At 34.4% G+C, this 22024-nt stretch overlaps 1 protein-coding gene across 1 annotated transcript in view; it reads left to right on the plus strand.

Annotated features, from left to right (window-relative positions):
* The window catches only part of LOC116166292 (nephrin-like), a 124084-nt gene that overhangs the window by 12921 nt on the left and 89139 nt on the right, over positions 1 to 22024 (plus strand). Inside the window, exon 3 of the mRNA XM_031481213.1 lies at positions 6437 to 6643. Within this exon, the coding sequence (XP_031337073.1) occupies positions 6437 to 6643 (207 nt within the window). The remainder of the gene's footprint in view (positions 1 to 6436; positions 6644 to 22024) is intronic.

A 22024-nucleotide genomic window follows, 5' to 3' on the forward strand; every position in this document is an offset into this window, starting at 1 on the left:
GTTTGATTTTGGCATTGTAGTTTTTAGGATGTATCTTTCGTGCAAGGAGCATTAACCACTCCTATCGACGAAGTACCGTTATCTTATGAAATATTGCAACAAGATCACTAATCTATGATTGATTCTCTGCTTAGCTGGCACTTATCTAACACTTGTTATTTACGATCAGACGTTCTGCAATGCAATGTGTGAACTATTGTAGCAGTTGCCAGTTTAGATCGTATCAGAGCATGCTCTCATATATTTACATATTTCACAATTTCGCACAATAAAACCAAACAACTTTAAGGCACTTCCGACAAGTTTATTAATATGAACCTTGATAAATAGTTTAGATTTAGATTCAAAATAAACTCGTAAGATCTTTCAAAACTGGTGAACGGGATAATACTTGATTTTGAATTGTATATTTAAACTCAATTGGATTTTTTTCCTACAAAAAGAAACAACGGTACATTTTGAAATATTTAGCGAAAGCTGATTTTGTCTACACCATTAATTAAGTTGCGCTTAGAGGAGTCTACAATTTCCATTGAACTTACGCAATATACTTTACGAGCATAAGCAAATAAGACTTGGATTATATCATCGATGAATAGAAGGAATAGTAGAGGTCCCAGGTTGAAACCTTGGGGGCCCTCGAACAAGCAACAAACATCTAGAAATTGAAGTTGTTGTACCGATTATGCGTACTTCTTTTTGTTGAATTCAGGCGCTATCTTGTTTAATTGCCGACTCAGTGCACTTAAAAAAATGACGTAGGTCGACCTTCAATTTTATAACAACCAATTTGACTGGTACAAGACTGGCTAATGAATACTAAGTACTGAAACTCACTACTAAATTCTATCAAAGACGTAAACTACCGAGATTTCAAGAGGCAATAATGAACTGCAGTTATCGTAAGTATGGTGGACCTAGATGGTTTGAGAAGGAACGAAAAACATTATCAAGAATTCTGCGAAGAGAGGAAATTGCACGCGAACTTCTTCACAGCATTGAATCCACTTGTGCAGATGAGATAGAATATTCCACATGAGCGAAGCGATAATTGGAATGAAAAAAGGATAAGAATCTGGCTTTGATGCCATTTATGCCGAGTTTCTAAAGCATAGTGGTACAGTAACCAGACAATAACTTGCAAATATTTGTCAGATATCCTCAAACGAGAAATGTTTCTCACCAACCAAGATAAGGCATTTTAAAGGAAAAGGAGGAGATAATGTACACAAAAAAACCTACCGGCGCATTACAATTTTAAGCATGGTTTACAAATCTTAAATATTGCTGTATTACATCAGGATTAGACAAAAAAACGGCAGTAAATACCTGTAGAACAAACAGAATGTCAACCAAAGGGAACCTGCAGGGCATCGTACTGACAAAGTAGGTGAAACAAGCTGTCAAAAGGAACTAAAATCTCTACAGTGATTAGTTAGCTGCATACCACACGGTGCACCGACAAGGAGTAATACCAATTAAAGAGAGCTATCCCATACAGAAAGATCACTGATATTATCAATGCAATTGAAGGACATTTTGATAAAAAAGTTCAAGAAAAAAGTATTTTCAGAACCGAAATATCCAACCATCGACAATCATCTCATTAAAAGCTTTCCATTTAGTAATCTCTTTTCAAATACACTATTAAAATACACAATTTTGTTGTTTAATGCAATCTGATTTTAAAATCGAATTATCGTACGGATAAAACTTTTCATTTATATTTAACGTTGAATTTTCATTTATTGGCCGGATGAGTTTAAAACTTTTAAATCTCCGATATATTTTATTTTATGGGTTAAATAGCAATTTTCATTTAAAATGCCGCAGAACCACCGATAGGAAGTCGATTTAGATGGAAATTTAAATGCAATTTCTTGTCCAGACAGTTTATCCACGTATGCTAATTGAGCACAAAAATTAATGCGATTTTACGTTTGTTCAATTTTTCGAAAAGGTTACCTCGTGATTGTGTATACAATTAATATTGATCTGTATATCCAATTAAACGTTCCCTTTTTCATGCCACCATAATAATTTTTGGTGGTTTAGGAATTTATAGGTATAGCAGGTTCTCCCTTAGTTTGCGCGCACGTCATCGGTGTATTATAAAGTCAGCGCTAAGTTTGTTTACATAGCACCATGATCATGCAATCAATGGAAGAGAATACGTATATAGGCAGCTATACAGATAGTCCTGCATTGTGGGTAGGATACCCATTACATCTACGATTTCTGTTGATCTATATAAACAAATGTTTCGGTAGTTGTTTGTAACAGGTTGCGATCTTTTACTATAGTCCAGTACGTGGGGGTTTTTTTGAATGCAAAAAGTGGGGTAGTAGCGATTTTTTAGTACGTTGTTAAGCTTGGCGCCCTAAAGAAAAATCCAAGTTTTCGATCTCGAGACGCATGCGCTCGAACCGCCATCTTGGATTTTAGGTACAAAAATAGGTTTTTTAATAATAACTCAAAAACGGTGGCTTTCGCGACAAAAGATGTTTTATACAATGTTAAAGAGGACAAAATGCCCTACATTTTGTAAAATTTTTTTGTACACATTCGTTGGTTTGGAAGAAGATTGTCACAACTCAAAAAGTGCTAATTTTCAGGAGACAGGTTTAAAAATTTGACCATTATATATTTTTTTATTATACCGGAAGAATAAAAGCTATGATAAAACAAATTGGTCATTTTTAAGAAACCTTTATGTACTTTGATTGGAACCCAAAAAATATGTTTTAAAAACACCTTTAAGCTTAGTTTTCACCCTTAATTAGTAGTTGTGACAGTTTTCCTGAAAAGTTTTTAATAGTTTTCTAATTTATATTTTTTTAAATTAAAAAAAACAATTAATTTGAATATAAAAATAACTTTTAATTCTTAAATTAAATATAATAAACAAATACAATACCAATACCGAATTAATTATTGCTTGCACCCAACTGTTATTCATTTAGAGGCTCTAAAACAAGAACGATCTAGTCAAACCTACACCTTTAACTAAAAATAAATTAATACAAACCTTTTGAAGTAATATTTGCCGTTGGAGAATCTCTAAAAATGTCGTAATTTGCAGGAACCAGGTTCTCTGAATCATTGCATAAGTAGTTGTTATTGTCTATAATTGAGGTGCTTTTACTGAGCACCTCTGCAAAAAAAGAATAGTGTTTTAAAAAAATCTTGAGACACAATAGAAAAAGTGATTTTTAATTTTTATTTGAAAGTAAAGTTAACTTATTTAAAAAAATATAATTTTTAATCACAAATAATAGTAATACCTTCATTTATGGGGTCTTTTCTGACATGGTCAACTCTAATGATTTGAGGCCAGTTTAACATTTTCCAAACTTCTGCACTTTTAACATTAATTACTTGCTTAGCTTTTCCAACTTTTAATACAAATTCTCTTCTTTGCTGGCTCATTATTGGCTGTAGAAAAATAATAATTATAAAAATATACCTAAGTAACAAACCCGAGAACAAACTAATACATTTTCTACAAAAAACAGTCGTAACAATTTTAATAAAATCTGTCCGTTACTATTAAAGAAAACTGGCACAATTCAAAATAAACCGCCAATGTTTTTATAAGTTTTGAACTATTTTTAAAGAAAATTGGCACATCTTGAAAAAGAACACAAAAAGAAAAAAAATCTTATAAAATTAACAAATTATTTTGTGGAAAACTGTTCTAACTCAAAATGTGACAATATTGTCTAAAATATTAATTAAATGTAAATAAACCATTATGAAAAAAACCGACTTGTTCAAATTTGCCTATATTCCACAAAATATTAAATAATAAATACGTACCTTTTTTAAATGTGACACTTTTCGCGAAAATTTACGAAGCGATGACATGTATGTTACGAAGTTGCACTATTTAAAAAAAAATGCGGAAATTTCATTTTGATTTTATTTTATTATTTTTATTATATACCATTATATTTTTACATAATTACAAAAAAACTAAAAGGCACTTGAATATTATGATTTAACGGTATTATACTTTTCGTAAACAGAGCGTTACAAAAATTAATTTCTATTACAACTATAACAGATTGGCAAATAAACTAAAAGTTAAAATAAGAGAAACAAAAAATTAATCCTTCAAACTATATGCGGAAAATCTGGCTAAACACGACCACTCCACCTGGAAATCCACAAAGAACATAAATGAAACACAAGTATCTGTACCACCACTACGCGATGAAATGGGAAATTGGCCGAAAACTAATTTGGAAAAAGCAGAAAACCTAGCAAAAGTATTCCAGTCACACTCTAATCAACAAGATGATGATATTGAAGTCTTCTTACAAGCTCCTTTCGAGTTATCACTACCCATAACAGCCTGCAGAACAACATGACACCTGGATATGACTTAGTAACAGCCGAGGCAACATCGATTCAACGACTGTATCGCTCAACGAGCTCAACTCATTTGTAAATAAAAATTTAAAAGGTGGTCCAAATAAACGAATATTTTTTAGAACACAACACAGCCACCAAAGATAATACAACTTTTGGCGCAGAATATCACTTACGGAAGTTGTGCTTCTGTAATTGTTCGTTATGAAATTAACGGATTTTTTATCGGCTAATGTAGCAAAAGCAATAAAATAATTAAAACTGTAGCAAACATCCAATAACCTATATTTTGTGAAAATACATTGATCAGTCTAACATAGACACGTAATTCCAACATGAATTGTGGTATAAAATGATTTTATTTTATAGCATATGCTAAAATGGCATTTTAATAGGTGTGAATGAGTCGGCTAAGTCGCCTTTTAACCGTGAGGGTAGATAAAGTGATCACTTTAACCTCTAGGATATATAAAGTGAAACAGATGATTGTGCATTCTAATGACATCTGTCATTCTTATTTTAAATTGGATGCGAGGTACGATATAACATGACGTTCAGAACATAAGACAATGCCGTTTCTATGAAAAGGACCACGGCGGCAGAACCTAAGCTTGCTATTTTTGACGTCTCTAGATTAAATTCAGAATTGTCAGTAGCTTTGCAATGATTTATATGGCTTCTGGCATAAAATAAAGTTTTGTATTATACAGGACGATAAAGGGAAACTAACCATCTTGTGAAACATAATTCACTCGGTGGTTAAAATATCCCTTATCGTCTTATATAATAAATAACTACTTTCTACAACTATCAAAAAACCTGTCATTTTCTGACGAATTTCGAAGCACGAAATACCAGATTTTTAAACGGTTATTAACGTGTTTATTTTTCCATTATAAAAGATCTATCTAGGGCGAAAGAATTATTAATTTATTACCACCAATGACGTTATTATTTGTTCATCAATATTTTCTTTATATCAATTGTCACTGATTATGGGTTACCAAGGCGACAATTTAACGACTGATACCCTACTGCTTTATGATATACCTTTATTTTATCAACATGAATAATAAATCGGGTATTATGGGTGGTTAGCTGCCTTTATATGTAGTTCCCTTACAGTCCATATAAAGCGTATTTAGCTTGGTTGCTTCAAATCAAATCGTTAACCCTTTGAGTTTCTACCAATAACCAGAATTTACTTTGTCAAACAGTAATTGGCATTAATTCAAGGGGTGTGAAATTATATGAACTGTATAGAAAATGAAACCGTAACTTATTTAAATATAGATTCTTCGGTAAGACAAAGTCTTGGATTCGTACTATTCCGATCCAACATCCAAAGATTCCAAGATTTAAAAATCGTAAGAGGTAGAACCGAATGCAGTGTAGGACTATGACAATTTTTACATACTTCCAGATTTCTAACACACTCACGAGCTGTATGGATGTGAGCACGTTGCTTCAAACGGTACGGAAACTTTAGGAATCGTTATAGTCATTATTATCGAACATGCAATCATTCGTTAATTTTTTTATATTCCGTGTCAAAATGTGCAAAATATTTTTAAGTTGCATGTAAGAGAGAGCGCTTTCGTGAATGAAAGTTTGCTTTAAGCCAGATGAAATAATTCTGGCCTAGTTACATAATATTCAGGTTCGATGGTGTTTTATACTGTATAATTAATGAGGAAAACGTCAAAACAGCGATAGCATCACTACCCTACGATAATTAATAATGTATTTATTTTGCATCCATTTTCATTAATGATAAATCGCCACTACCGAATCAAATATTTCGTTACGGATAGAATTATTGTTTAACGAGCTGATTACAATCTCCAAATTCTTTTTGACAACGAAACTAATCGATGTTATTACTAATAATTGCTAATTCGGTGTACTGTAGGAGTATTTATTTATGCATTATGACAAAATTATGTACATAAATCGTTGTCGAGTTAGAAAACGTACACTTGGGAAATCTATTTCTCGAGGAACTAATTTTGTTAAAGCACATTTTAAAAGTGGTCTTCATATAATGCTATTTACGTTGCAGGAAAACCCGAACCTACCATAAGATGGTGGCGAGGTGAGAAACTCATCGATTCTGTCGATACAAGAAGTGGATTTGTGAGCGTTCGTTCCAATCAGCTCGTTATTAAAAGTCTTAAAAGGTCTGATCAGCATGCAGTATTTATTTGTCAAGCATCCAATAACAACTTTAGCCAACCTGTGTCTGCTTCAATCACCCTGGAAATTTATTGTAAGTACATTTTGTAATTTAAAAGTTTTCTAGTTCATGATGTTGTGGAAAATCACCTTACTTCTTTTTATAAAGTTTTGTGGCACTTAAAAACTTTCAGCCATCCTTATATTGGTGTAAGCTCTATGTTGAAATAAAAATGCAAGATAATTACCTTATTTAAATTTCAAGTTTTATGACGTCTTTGACAGGATCTATAATGAAATCTTACGTGCCAGATAATAAACTACAAATTAAGTTTGCATTTTATTATTACCGCTTGGCTTGAAATGAAATTAACCTCACAGTCATAATTGTTATTACCCGTTTTCGCCTTCTTGCAAATTAACCCATAGTGTAAGGTAGGTCGACTGTAATTTTCTCAACATCGCCTGCCCATAGCCATTTAGGGAAAGTGTAATTAACGCCAGTATAACCTATATTCTGAAGAATAACTTTAATTTAGTTATTTAGTAACGATTTTGAACAAAAGCTTAATTCTCTACCATTTATGTTGCTCCCAAATCACTTTCGATCAACAAAATAGAACTTCCATTACCGATTTCGCACGAAATCCAAAATTGGATTACACTTATACAATAACAGCAACAAAAACTAAGAATCTTACGAACGGAATTTATCACATACTGACGAAATGGTACATTTTCGATACAAAACAAAACCAGCGCATAATAAAGACCCCTGTAGCCACGTAAAAGAAATTTTTGATACTAAACGTCGACCGCGGTTATGCATTAGCATAACTACGCCGTATAGTTAGTAGTATCGCGGTAACAAACCACTGAACTATTTACTTCATGCATTTCAGAACCAATTTGTGATGACATACCTCGCTTAATCTTTGCGGTTTGTGTTCTCTATACATTGCATATCACGTTCGTTGATCTTAAAAGTGCCAAACTGGTAGTGATTCCTATGTGTCTTGGTTTTGATGATTAAGTCAACTGTTTTTTTAAACTGCCAGAGAAATGTAAATATGGTATATATAGCGGTGAGCGGTGACCAACAACTTCTTATACTCGACTCTAAGACACTCTGCTCTTACAATGGCAACAATCATGAGTACTTTCAAGATACTTTTGTATATGTTATAAATCTAGAAGCTTTTTCATTTCATAAACAAGCAATTTTGGTACCTACTTCAGTTCATCTTATCAAAGGCGTGCATGATCGGTGCACGTCTCGTGGAAGGAGCTGATGTATGATGATGAAGTAAAATAAAATCATATTAATGTTATACTCGAATACATGTCTAATTCAGTCGGCTGTTTATTTGTAATTCCATAATTGCCATGGAAATGTCACTTGACGTTTGCTTATAAAAGTCATCGTCTTTGTGAATAAAATAAAATGGCTTCGGTTGAGGAAGATAATACATTCAGTGGCTTGTTGCAAAAGCAGAAGAAAAGTTGGTAGGTGCCAAATCCAAATGCAAAAACCTATTATAAAGCATATGAAAAGTTGTCTTCTATCCTTTGGTACATTCATTCAAAACTTCAAACAATGCTGCAATTAAAAAATGAAAAATATTTGGCAGCATGCCCTAAATTAGTAAATTACACGCGTTTGTGAAAGCTTCAAACAAAGGATAGGTACAAATCAAAGAAACTTATACAAAGCGACCTAAGAAGATTTTTTATTTCAGTCCCAGACGACAGTTTCACAAGTTATATTTGAAGTAACATTACTTAGCAACCTTTAATGCACTTGTGTTTTAAATGCCCGAGTTCGCACACATTGCGGGTTTCAAATCGGAGATTGTGATTCAGGTATAATAAAAAAAAATATGTTTTGATATATTTCAAAATAAATCAACGCCAGTGCATTCTCGAAAATTACATTATTCGGTTTTTTGGTTGTAACTTCGGTATTTGTAGACCTACAAGAAACTTCGAAAGAGATCATTAATTAGCAGAAAATTCTATATTTTATTTAAGCGACTTTGTATCTCTTACGGTTTATGAGATCCTCATAGTAAAAAATCACCCTGTATAAATTATTAGAATGCTCTTTCGTTCTTTGATAGATAGTAATAATCTTGGAATCTCAGACAAGTGCGCTTTGTATATGCGCCATTGTCGGTAGAAATATCCACGTTAGCATTCCTTACTATACAGGGTGTTTTTTTTAAGATGGGCCATACGACAATGTAAAGGCGTTGAGTCATTTAAAATGGGCCATAGGGAAATTTACATTGCGCCAATTGTTCTCAAATCTGGGCCTTGCGGTTAGTTATTTCACTGACAGTTCTCAATCTGATCCTTCAAACAATTTGTACAAGAGTGGGCACAGTAGCTGAGTGGTATGCCAGCTATTCAGTGTCGAGTATCGGATATTGTTTGGTTGCCGGTGGAAAACAATTCGAGCACCGATTGTAATCTTATCGCAGTTGACTGGATGTTAAGATTATTTACACATTTATTTAAGTTTAATTTATTTCAATCGATAGCTTGTTGCGTGGTATTTGTCCTCTGGCCCTGAGTGCCATTCTTTCTTACAGCTTTATTGATTGATTTTGTCGGATAAATTTATGTCATCTGTAAATAATTAGCTTTGTGATTCGGTTATTTACCTACAATCTCTCGGAAGAAGTGTCGAGTTTGTATGGGCCCCTATGGAATCCAATAAAGCAAACTGCGCAACGGAAGCGGATCATATAGTACCACCAATCCTGGAAGATCTGAAATCCACATCAAGAACAATTGGACACCAAATTTGGCAAAACGAATGGGATTCAACCGACAGGTCGCTAAAAATGGAACCACCGTCCGACGGTGGCAATACCCAGTCACCTCTAGGAGAGACCAAGTATAAACATCTGCCGATGAAGAATAGGACACACGAACATCACTTACTCCTATCTCCTAACGGGACAAAGACGACCGCAATTCGAAAACTGCAACACAAGACTAACATTGAACCATATTCTTACCGAGTGCCCATTGTTCGTTCAACCAAGGCAGAATTTTCTTGTGGGAGACAATATGAGGGATATGATGACAAAGGAAATATTTAACGTCCTAGAGTTCTTTAAGCGATCGGGATTAAAGGACCTACTTTGAACACCAAATAATAAGAGGTGATGGCTAATGACCTTGGTTGTCGATGCCTAAAATTAAAAAAAAAATTATCGTTGTATTTAATCTAGCCCAAATTACGACCCAGGATATAAGCTCATGATAAATTTTATATTCGTGCCCAGGATTGTGTTAAGCGTGGGGAGGCGGCCAAGGAAAATAAAATATTTAAGTCTTCAAGATTTTTTTCGTAGTATCAGAAGCCGGACGTGCTTCAGGAAATTTTATTATCAACATTTTCATGTAAAAGGTTTTGTTAGTATGTACATGAGTTTAATTGCGCTCGCTGGACAAGTGTTTATCTAGGTGGTTTAGTGACAGTTTGCCATTGCACATAGCAATATAAACAACATTTCAAAATTATTTGATTATTGTATTACATAATAAACATGTTAAGGTTTCGATCAACTTCTATCCGACGCGTATCTGGTCAATTGTCCTTAAAAAAATAAGACTGATCATTTCCAACTTTTAAACAATTCTACGTAAATGAGGAATTTTGATAACCACTAATTCGGCGGAAGTGACTAATGTATGTACGAGTTTAAATGAGGGGATTTATTTTTGAAAGGCGTAACAGGTGTCTTACTTGTAACCGCAAAATTAAATATTATAATGCTAATAAAGCAGTTCAACTCGCACACAAAAATTAGGGTCTTACTTTGTCAAAATACATTGTCCTCAACGTGAGTGGATCGTAAACACCGGAACAAATTAAACTTTTTAATTAACTGTCCTTTTCTGATTTACTTCCCATTAGAAGATATCACATTATTATTAATTTCGTAAATGTTTTATTCAAAACTTACCTAAAATTAAAGATTTCATTCGGCGGACCTCACAATCAAAGTAAGTATCTGTACACTCGGGGAAAAAGTAGGGATGCGTATAAAATAAATTCTATTAATGACCAGTGAGTAAGTTAAATTCAATTTAAAGTTCAAACATGAAACAAATTCATAATGATTTGGAAAGTATTATGAGATAAATTTCAGTCTATAATGCAGGTGTAACTATTTTAATTAAAAGTAAAAAGTTTTGAAAATATGTCTACAACTATGGAATGTCGTATTTTCATTTATGCCTATTTCTTTCTCGCGTGCCTATTATTTTCTCAATTAACTATGCTACTATTCTCCATTTCTCCACTTTCCAGCATTGTTTCGATTATGTTATCCTTTTCTATTACTTCTCCTACTCTAATGGCGACGCGGTATCTCTCGGCTTCCCACCTTGGCCACTTTAACACTCCGTGTCCTGCATCATCCCCGGCACCACAGTCTGTGCAGGCATCACTCTCCCTCTTTCTTATTCTTTTCAGGTACACCCCATTTTCCCCATGCCCTGTTAGAAATTGCGTAACAAAATGGTAGGTTTCCCCATGCTTCCTTCCTACCCAACTTTTCAGATTCTTTATCACCTCCTTCGCCCACGACTCTCGTGCCTGCCACTCTTCTTCCCATGCCTCGAGTATGTCTGCTTTACTCTTCTCTTCATGCCTTGCCCACATCTTTAGCTCACGTGCAAATGCTCAACACGCGTCTTAACTAAGTCTAAATTGATCGTGCCTCGTTCTATCAATAACCTGAAATGAGTGGGACCTACCTCCAAGACCCAATTCTCCCTCTGAGGTATGGCCAGCATCTACACCCGTTAGTATTACTCTAAGTTTTAGAGCTCCCACCTCTTTAATCGTCTAAAGGTCAACTCGACCTTCCTCGCTAATTCGAGCTATGTGGCGACGATCGTTTGATTGGCCTCATAGGCCATATAAGCGAGGGCTTGGATCTTAGGGTCTAGCATTGCTAGATTTTTGAGTGTCATTCGTGAGCCTTCACTATCTTTCCTGGCCCTTTTGTTGCTATTCGACCCCGTGTTTTGGTCTCGAATATCTACAACATTACTTACGTTTGGCGTTAGTGTTACCTGCGACCCTTGCGTAGTTGGTATCAGGACGACAGCGGGTGACGACGTGCTTGTGCTCCGAGAAGTAGTCGATTGCGACGGGAGCTTTAGGGAAGGAGGCTTAGTTTTGTCCGTTTTGGGGGGAGTGCGATCTGTTTTAACGCTTCTGCTAGCAAAGACCGGTACCAACTCCGGTTTGGATACCGCATGGCTTGTTCGGACCATTGGAACACGTCACGCGATTCATTCATTTTCCGAATCCACACTTGTAAATTATGACTACTGGTCCATTTTTTCAGGAAAGGTGAGACCGTATCTCGATATCAACCGAAACGTAAGGCGCAATTTAAATTCCGAAACCCGATTCCAGGATTAGGCGTGATTACGAGCGACACCTTAATCATAAAACCAAATCTTAGGTGACCGCAAATTGGATTACAAAACCAAAATTTTGATGAGCGCAAAATTGTATTGCATAAGTCTTATAGGTGTGAGGCAAATCGTATCGCAAACTTAAAATCTTTAGTAAAGTGCAAATTCGATTTCGAGGCGCAAAGTTTTATCCCACTTCTGATATTTTCTGTAAGACACCAGTGTATCTTTTCGCAGGCAGAGACGGTGCTTACAGAGAGATCTTTTATACGCATCGACTTACTTAACATCCATCAATTCTTTCATTAGCAACAAAAAACAAGCGTGTCGAATTTATTCCGGTAGTTTTACGTCAACATATACCTCGCGTGCGACATTTTGAGTTTTCTTGCCTCTTTTCCTTCTTTCTCTTGATCTCTTGATATGCCTGTGAGGATCAAAATGCAAGGCACGCGAGTCTTTCGAAATCTAAAAAAGGTGTCTTTAAAAACACTAAATCTATGTAACCACAATTGACGTACGACGTACTAACTATCCGGAGAGCTTGCAGAATACTGATGGCTGGTTTTACAGATTGAAAGATTTTGAAATAAAAATGTATTAAAGTGGTAGATTTAATTGTAGGTTGTAGTTTTATTGATTGTATGCAAAGTTTAATGTCGTTGCCTTTTCGACGCTTCTTAGGATTTGTGGAAAAGTTCTGTATATTTTTCCCTCAGATTACCGTATAAGTAGCCCATTTTTGTTCTCTATGTAGTTTCTCGCCGAAAGTTCACTCCCGGCTGTTTAGATAGTTCGTGAGAACGAACTTCACAAACGTGGTATCGTTTTCACGGATAGAATATCAATGACGCTCCGAGCGTTACTTCTTTTGCTCTAAAAGATACATTCTGTTTAAAGTTACCTCAAAGAATTCAATTCGTTCAATTCTCATAAAAGATATTGAAATCGGGGCGATAAATCGTTGCCGCTTGCCTGAATAAGTTTGTTTGAAAATAAAAATTTTTTATTAAATGGGCGCACATTAATTTGAATGCCGTTCACATTCATTATAATAAAAGTAAATACATATCGAAGCTATATTTCCGATCGAATGAGCTTTAAATGTTTCACGAAAACTAAAAGCGTCAAACCGCGTTTAACATGTAAATGCACGGAAACCAACAATACTCTCGATTGCTCAATGCACTTCAACACTAATTCCCATTTGGTGTTTAAAACCAACCGATGTTAACCGCATTCTCGGCGTTACGGTTTTGTTGGCGAGCAATAAAACACTACATCGAATTTTTATTTTATCTTTCTTCGAGTTGCCGCTCTATCTGGAAAAACAATATTTAACTTGTATAGAAAAAGAAGGAGCTACCTGCTAACAATTCTCTTAAACTTCACCTCCGAGCTTTCAGTTCAGAATTCTGATCGCGAAATTGGAGATTTGTTACCATAATTTCCTCATCTAAAAATAGGCGTTCCATTTTTCATTGTATTACTTTATACGCGTACTTGGACGATGTGTTTTGACCGTGATCTACTTTATAACACAATAACGTAGAATCGGCTTCGTTCTACCGTTCCCAAAGCTCGTTTTTGTATCATAAATTATGCAATCATCTGAACTTAACTGTGATTAATGATTATAATTATATGAGAGTCTCGATTAAGATCATTGGTAGTATCTCTTTCCCTCGTTTTCCAACAATTGCGTGTTCGCGAAAAGTTTTAAATTAGGTTTTTTTCTTTAGTACATTAACACACTGTCATATCGAATTAAGTAATTAGAGAATTAAATTGCCATAAATTTGTACAGTGCAGAAACGACTTCTTAAGTTGCTCCAGTTGTTCGGTTGTCAAAACCACTGCATTTATTTGTTTCCGATTCTTGCATTCTTTCTTCGTGTATTACAAGTATCAAGAAACGATATGTAATGGGCTAAGAAGAATTTGCGAAGGCATCATCATATAATGTAAATAACTTTCCATCCATAGATGCTTTCATGGCGACGGATTTTGCACGGGTTTATTCCTGCTAATTTCGTCATGCAAAGGGGCAAGAGTGGAAATTACCTTACTGTTATTAAGTTTATCGACACAATGCAAGCAAGCTGATTTTATTAGTGAGTGCATTAATTAACCATGAAAATAGGAGTGTTAAATGTGGTTTGCTTCTTGGCTTGATACGTGCATACTTCTATTTAGGATGACATCACAAAGGTGCGAGAAAACAAGTTCTTTCGTCAAAAACCTATCGCTGATTGTACGAGAGCTGCTGAGAATGTTTATGGAAATAATAGAATTCGGTAATTAACTGTTAACACGAGAGTTCGCAAAAAGTGTACAATATTGTTGCGAATTTTCTAGAACGTTATCGAGGCGATAACAGATTTGTCATCGGTGATGAGTAATAAAAGCGAATGCGACTGTCGGAAATATATGCCGATAATCTAGAATGTTTTTTTTGCTTTGAAAATTAAATTGTGTGTAGTTTCAGTCTTAATATCGATGCCAAAGTCATAAATAATGAAATTCGCGCTCGTGTTCGAAATGTATTGTCTTATAGATGCTATTGTGAAAAAACTTTGTACTGATCAGGTTCTCATTTCGTGTATAATAGCAGGTGGCAAGGCATTATCAAAAGCGCCTATAATATCCAAAGATATTATTGTGCAGTATTCTTCTTTAGCAATAATCTCCTTTACGCTTTGAACTACATTTTTTTATAGCATCTATTGTGGTTTTTCCTTGACAAAATCCATATTGTTCAATATTTATTGCTTTTAATTTAGGTAAATGATAATCTATTCTATCATTTCTCCGCATCTAGATTATTATTAGAATTTAATGACAATTTTAAATCTTGTAAACCAGAAATTATCAAAATTTTCCCAATTTGCTTTTTTGGTACAAAATTTAAATATTTCCAGTGGTTCTTTTCCTAATTTATTTTCTAAATTCCATGTTAAAAATTTATGATCAGATAGAGTTTCAACATCTACAATTTTCAGGTCATTACATACTTTTTTTTTTTTGAGTTGGATCCATCGTTCCTCGAAATGGGGGTTGAACTATATTATGTTATCAAAAATCTCTAAACCTTCCCCATATAGTTTTATTCATTGAAGTTTTTAAAAATAACAGCGACTATAGTTTCGGCGTACTGCCATCATCAGGCGACTAGAAGTGTATCACAATATAGCAAATTTGAAAACATTAAGAGCTAGTACTTACTGTGAAAGTTAACAGGAAAACGGTAAATTACAAACGTTGAAGACGAATAAGACGAACATGTTGTTTTTTAATTATTAACTGGCCGAAGCCAAGTGAAAAAACCTGAAGGGTGGTTAAAACGGAAAGGTTGTCCTAAGTTTCAAGACGAATTATTATCAAGCCTTGTTAAGACAACCAACCGGAGGGTTGAATTTTTACATTAAAGGTTGAAAGTTGGATTAACCTAAAAATGAACAAAGTTTTAGATTTAAAAAATAACTTATCTAAAAGGTACTTACACATTTCAAAAGAACGGGGGGAAAAAAATAAACTTATAAAAGTATTGAAACTATTAAGATGACTACATATTTAAATTATTTAAGTAAAGTTTAAATTCGAGATCATGCAGACGGCATGTCTCGAAATGATTGACAATTCGGTATAAGAGGAAACTGACATATCGATACATTTATAAATTTTGAAAAGATGTATAGGGTGAATTGAAATTATTGTAAAAACAGAAGATTGTTATTAAAGCCGAGAACTTCGTTAAGAGAGAGGTGCGGGTTCTTTTTAACTTGGTGGTAAATTTCTTTCAATTCCAGAAAGTTCAATCTTATACCTTTATTACATATATGCAGAATTTCGAAATCGGTGTTCGGATTGAAGGAGTGACCCGTTTCCAGGATGTGTGAAGCGAAAGAGGATTTTATTGAGGAGGAATTATTGTTTTTAATACATTGAAAATGTTCTTGAAACCTAGTAGAAAATTTTCTCCCTGTTTGGCCAATGTAGGAAGATTCACAGGTGGGGCAATTAAGTTTGTAAATGCCGGATTTGTCTATTAGAGGGATTTGGTCTTTTGTGTGTGAAAGAACTGACTTTAGATTGCTGTTGGCTGTAAAGATTATGCGGATGTTATACTTTCGAAAGGTGTTTTGAAAACTATGAGAAAATTCTCCGATATAAGGCAATACTTGATATGTGGTTGGAGTATCTTCTTGTAAGAGGGATAAACTGGTGGTATTGTGGATCTCGGATTTATGAAGGAGTTTGAATTGGAGATTTTGAATCAATTTTAACGGGTAATCATTTTGGGAGGCTAGTTGGTAAATAATCTGGAGTTCTGCGTTGTATTTGGTTTGGTTTAAGGGTAAATTAAAAAGTCTGTGAAAATAGAATCTGAATGCTGCAAGTTTATGTTGGAGAGGATGAAAGGAGGTGAAGTGGATTATATTACTGGTGGTGGTGGGTTTTCTATAAATTCCAATATCGAGTTTTTGGCCTAGATGTTCAATTGAGAGATCTAAAAAATTGAGGGTTTTGTGTGACTCTAATTCAAGGGTAAATTTTAAGTTTTTATGTAAGGTGTTTAAGATGTTAAATCAATTGTTTAAATCGGAGTCATTGCCTTCAAATATCACAAAGATGTCATCTACATAGCGTTTATAAAATTTAAAGTGTTTCTCGATGGTAGGGTTGGATAAGAGTTTTTTGATTTCTAGATTTGATAAGAATATTTCAGCAAGTAAAGGTGAAAGGTTATTCCCCATAGGGAGACCGGATTTTTGTGTATATTGTTTTTTATTGAAGAAAAAGAAATTTTGGTTCAAACACTGATCTAAACATTTGATTAAAAATTCTGAAGTTTGATCTGAGGCATTAGAATCTGAAAGTAAATTTTGAACTATAGATCTGCACTCTCCGTATGGGACGCTAGGAAACAAATTTACTATATCAAAGGAAATGAGGCGTTGTGATTCTAAAATCTTAGTTTTTGAAAGTTCATGAGCAAATTGAATGGAGTTCGTTATTGAATGTGGGGAGGACCATGGTAAAAGGGTTGTCAAATACGAGTTTAACCACGTAGATAGTTTGTGTACTGGTGTGTTGGTAAAAGAAACGATGGGTCGTATCGGGTTGTTGGGTTTGTGGATTTTTGGAAGAGCATACAATCTGGGGATGGATGGATTCATAAGAAGGAAAGACGTGTAATAAAGGTTGAATTCAGTTTTGATGAAGTCCTTATAAGAGTGAATAAACTTTCTGAAATTTACTGTAAAGTTATTAAAATTTATCTTCGAGTTACTGAAATCATCCCCTTTAAGGAAATTCTCCACTTTACGGACATAATCTTCTTTATTCATGATTACAAGAGCATTACCTTTGTCCGCTTTGGTAAAGATGAGGTTGTTATCAATTGATTTTGATTTGATGGATTTCAAAGTTCTCAGAATTGATTTGTCATTACATACACCAAAAATTGATTCTGAGACTGCAGTAACGTCTATGTTACTACTACCGTTATTTCCAATAAAAGTAGAATTTGAACCATTATTTAAAATTATTCTTACCTAGGATTTCAGCTAATTTATCTCCTCTATAATTTTCAAATTCCCTACACCATAAACTGGAATTAGCGTTAAAATCTCCAGCTATTATAATTTTATTATTTCCAATTTTATTTAATGTATTTTCAAATAATTTGATATAAATTCCGTCTTTATTAGTGCCAGGAGGAAGATAAACGGAAATAACATATAATTTTGAAAGTCCTTTAAAATTCATTTCTATCGTAATAATATTACCACTAGATAATTGTTCAATTAAAGTGGCTGTGATTTTGACATAGACTAGACAGGATTTAAATGTATGTTGTTCTACCAAAGATGATACGTTAATTACGCTAAATCTTGAAGAAAATCCAATAATTTCATTTTTCCAAACATGGGGTTCTTGAATTAAACAAATATTTATATTATTGGTATTCATTAAATAAATATGTTTTTCGAAAAAGCGCATTTTTGATTCTCAAAAAAGAGCACATTGATTCACTAACTACGGGCTGTTGCGGCCGCTTTTTATGAATAATAAAATTTTTATAAATAAGCTGAAAATCAAATAAATATTTAAGCAAAATCGCTTTCGTGTTGTATATCGCCATCATCCAACCCCTTCGAAACTTGAATCTATGTTGTTCTCCAACAGGGAACTGCTTTCCAGAGGCGAAATTGCAGTTGAAGGACCAGGCGCTGATTCTTCTATGGTTGGCGTACCTGGCGGTGTATCCAAATCATCCTGGTGCTCACGAACTTGTAGGAACCATCTGATTAGATTTGCCTTATCATTGTCTACAGTAACTTCTTTCTGTAGCAGCACTTTCTTCCACCAATCTAATGATAGGTCACCAGATGAGATAATAGCTGATAGGGTGGATCGACATCACATCATCTCTTTGATCAGAGGTGGAAAACATAAACATCGCACATTCACCGTCATCCATGTCCTCGAATCCCACTCCCATCTGATCGGCCTCATCATCACCTGGAGCCTCCTCAAGGTAATCAGCTAAGAGATCTGTTATCTACGCCTATGAGCCCCATGACATGATCGGCAACTCCATCAGGTTCAGCTCCTCTGATTCATGGAAACTCTTCTTTTTAAAAAAGCAACAGCAGTATCTCATCGATTGGGTGTAAAACTTCTGGCATTTGTTGTGCGAATTTAAGCTACATCCTGTAAATGGTTCCTCCATATAGTTCTTTCCTACAACAAGTCATGAAGTCTGCAAAAGTATTATGAACCTGCATAATAAAAATACTTTAGACGTTTATGGTGTTTCCACTTGTACAGATAAAATGGTTGCGAATAAATACGCTTATATTTTAGCATTTCGTAAAAATCCTGTCAAAAATAAAAATGTTACGTTGCATATGTGCAATCCATTTTTGACGTGCTACTTCAATTTCATTTTATAAGAAGATCCCATCCTAAAATTTCAGGAGGATTGATTCACAAATAACGAATGTGAGTCTGGGTATACGCAATAATTGTTTTACGTCTGCGTATGTAGAAGTTATTGTTTGGTGTTCATTTAATTCATTCCTTCCTTTTTTTAAATTTCAAAAAATCAGTCAAAAAATAAGAAAGTGAGCACTGGGCATGCACATCATATTTTTTTTGGGACATTATTTCGAATTGATTTTATAAGAAATCAGATCAGCATGGTAAAACAAATTTTTTGAATCGGCATTAGTTTGACTTTTATTCGAGGTGCCTACATACAAAATTTCATATAAATATCTTAACCAATAAAAAAAAACAACTGCGCATGAGCGTCCGAAGGCATTCGACTATTCTAGAACGTTCTCAAACAAATACATCAAATTTCCCAGAAAGATTTCGTCACATCCCCTGTCAGTCTTTATCACCGATAACTGATCGAGATTTCTGGAATGTTCCCTACAGTGCGATTGATATTGGTTTCAACGCACGATCTCCAATCTCCAGCTGGGTACTGGTTATTGAAACCAGCTAGAAAAATGATAGCTTTTTCGCTACCTCCGTCTGTGTAACCACGATCCAGAGGTTAAATTACCGAACCTTATTTTGCATGATTAACGAGTACCTAATAGAATTAAATCCTGGTCATTAACCCAAATCGTCTTTAATAAATAAAATTAATAATTAAAGCCAAAATAAGATTTACGTTCTCGTGGCTGAATTCATGTCATTGCTTCAAATAGAAGGTTCACACATCCGTCATCTTACTGAACTTCAATGCCATCTATTTTTGTTCTTCACGTACCAATTTAAAGAATACTTATCGGTTTTTGTCATAAACAATTTACGTTTTACACTTCATTTTAATAATCCTCATAAATTTAATATTCTTGTCTCGACGAATAGGAAAGAATTTATTCCTTTCGAATATCATTTTGTTATGCCTTTTGATGATGGACCACCTCATGGTACTTGACTTGACTATGTTTAAAACGGGGGGATGTAACAAGCTCTTTCCGACATCTAATTTATCGTCGAGGAGTTTTGAGATTACAGGGATATTGTAACATACGTCTACATTGAAATTGCATTCCACGGCGAGACTTCCATTTCGTAGTAAACTCACAGTATCGAACGTAGAAAGAAATAACTACATTTGCATTCTTAGATAGCCAATAGAACAAATACAAAAAAATGCATACTAGACAACACCTGCCATTTTTATCTCTGCGCTTAGGGTGGCATTTTCACGTTCATTGGAAATTGTTCTTAATTTTATACATTTGTATCATTTAGTACGAATAGGTCTGGGCTTATGGAATCTAAGACTTCTACGGATACACCTAATGTTTTACACATTTTTACTAAATTCTTGAGTTTTCGTAATTAGTTGCAAATAAAATTTTGTTTTTGCTGTATTAAGCAGTAAAAAGCTTTTATAAGTACAGGCTGGATCGTCTTTTATTCGTTTATATGCACGGGCTTTATCGGTATGGAAATGTATTTGTGTGCCTTCCGCGTACCAGTTATATTTAGAAAACCTAAGACATTCGTTAAAATCAAAAGTATTTCAAATGAACGTGGTCCCATTATAGAACCTTGGGGGACACCCTGCCATATAACAAGAGAATGGATTATTATACCAGCTAAGCCTTTGATAACGCGTTAAGGGCGATTGTGCAAGTCTTCGTAAAACCAAGTCATTGTTTACACCACATCCACATGCAACTAATCTGGTTAGAAGAAGATCTAGAACTTCAAGACCTTAGAAGTCGAGCATTTTGGTAACGGTAACTATTACATATACTTGCTGGAAGACCTCAAATCATTCTTGTAGAAATTCTGCTATAAAGTTTTATACAACATGATATGAGATGATTAACGCATTATTCGACGGGCAACTTCTAGTTACCTGGAAGATTATTTCAATCTGTTGCACTTGCGACAGAGGTTGGAAGTTGAGTCGACTCCAGACACACCTTTCAAGTTGGCACAGTTAGTGCTTAATTTTATCGCTTCTACCCACTAGGAAGATTTATTTATTGTGATTCGTTTGAAGTCAACATTGTAGACCCTCTTGTTTCATTGGTGCTGCATTAAAAATCAATTTGAAAAATTTAAAATCTTTAAACATTCAAGGGACAACCGGAGCAACAGATATATCTGGGCTATGGATCAATACATTTCAATTTTGTCACGAAATTCCACTAACGGCTTACGCACTAAAATTTCTGTAACACTCTCGATGAGCATACCATTTGTTTTCTCTCCGTGTTTTAACAAAACTCATTCATCCAATTACGATGGCGTTTGTTAGACCTACTACATTTCTCCCCATTTCCGTATTAATTAATAAGTACACACTCCACACGTAATTAACTCAATAAACTATGATAGATTAATTTCGACTGTCAATAAAAATGTTATCCAAGGCAATATCTCGGTTTATATCAAGTTATCAATTTGTCAATTTATAAACTTCATATGATATTAACGGAATTAGAGGGGTACTAGCAGTGTGATTTATCGACTATATAGAACGTTACTTATTCATTTCTAAATATCTGAAGGTGTCGGCCATTTCACATAACTAACAATTTATGTCGGAACGTACCGTGTCACGTAGTTTGCGATCGATCATCGAGTCCTTGTGTAAACACCACATTTTGCAGTCGCCTCCTGTTTTATTTTCGAAGTCTTAATTAAGGTTTTTTTCAGTTTTTTTTTTGCGTTAATTTACTGCTCCAGTTGAAAGTAATATACGGGTTTCTAAGCGGGTTTTAATATTTTCTCTCGTAAAATGGCTTTCAAGATATTAATAAATAAAGACCATATAAAGTTATATTGACAATTTATAGCAATAGGAGACGCTTAATTAAAAATCTTTTATTAACGCGAACACCAAAAGAATACGCTTTGCATATTTATTGGCTTTCAAGCCGCTACCCAAATAATACTTAGGCGTTGACAATTTTTAGAAAATTCTCAAAATAAAATAGTGTAGTTGATAACGCCTGCTTCTGGAAAACATTGTTTGCCC

This window comes from Photinus pyralis, unplaced genomic scaffold (genome assembly GCF_008802855.1).
Source record: "Photinus pyralis isolate 1611_PpyrPB1 unplaced genomic scaffold, Ppyr1.3 Ppyr1.4_LG1, whole genome shotgun sequence".
Lineage (NCBI taxonomy): Eukaryota > Metazoa > Arthropoda > Insecta > Coleoptera > Lampyridae > Photinus > Photinus pyralis.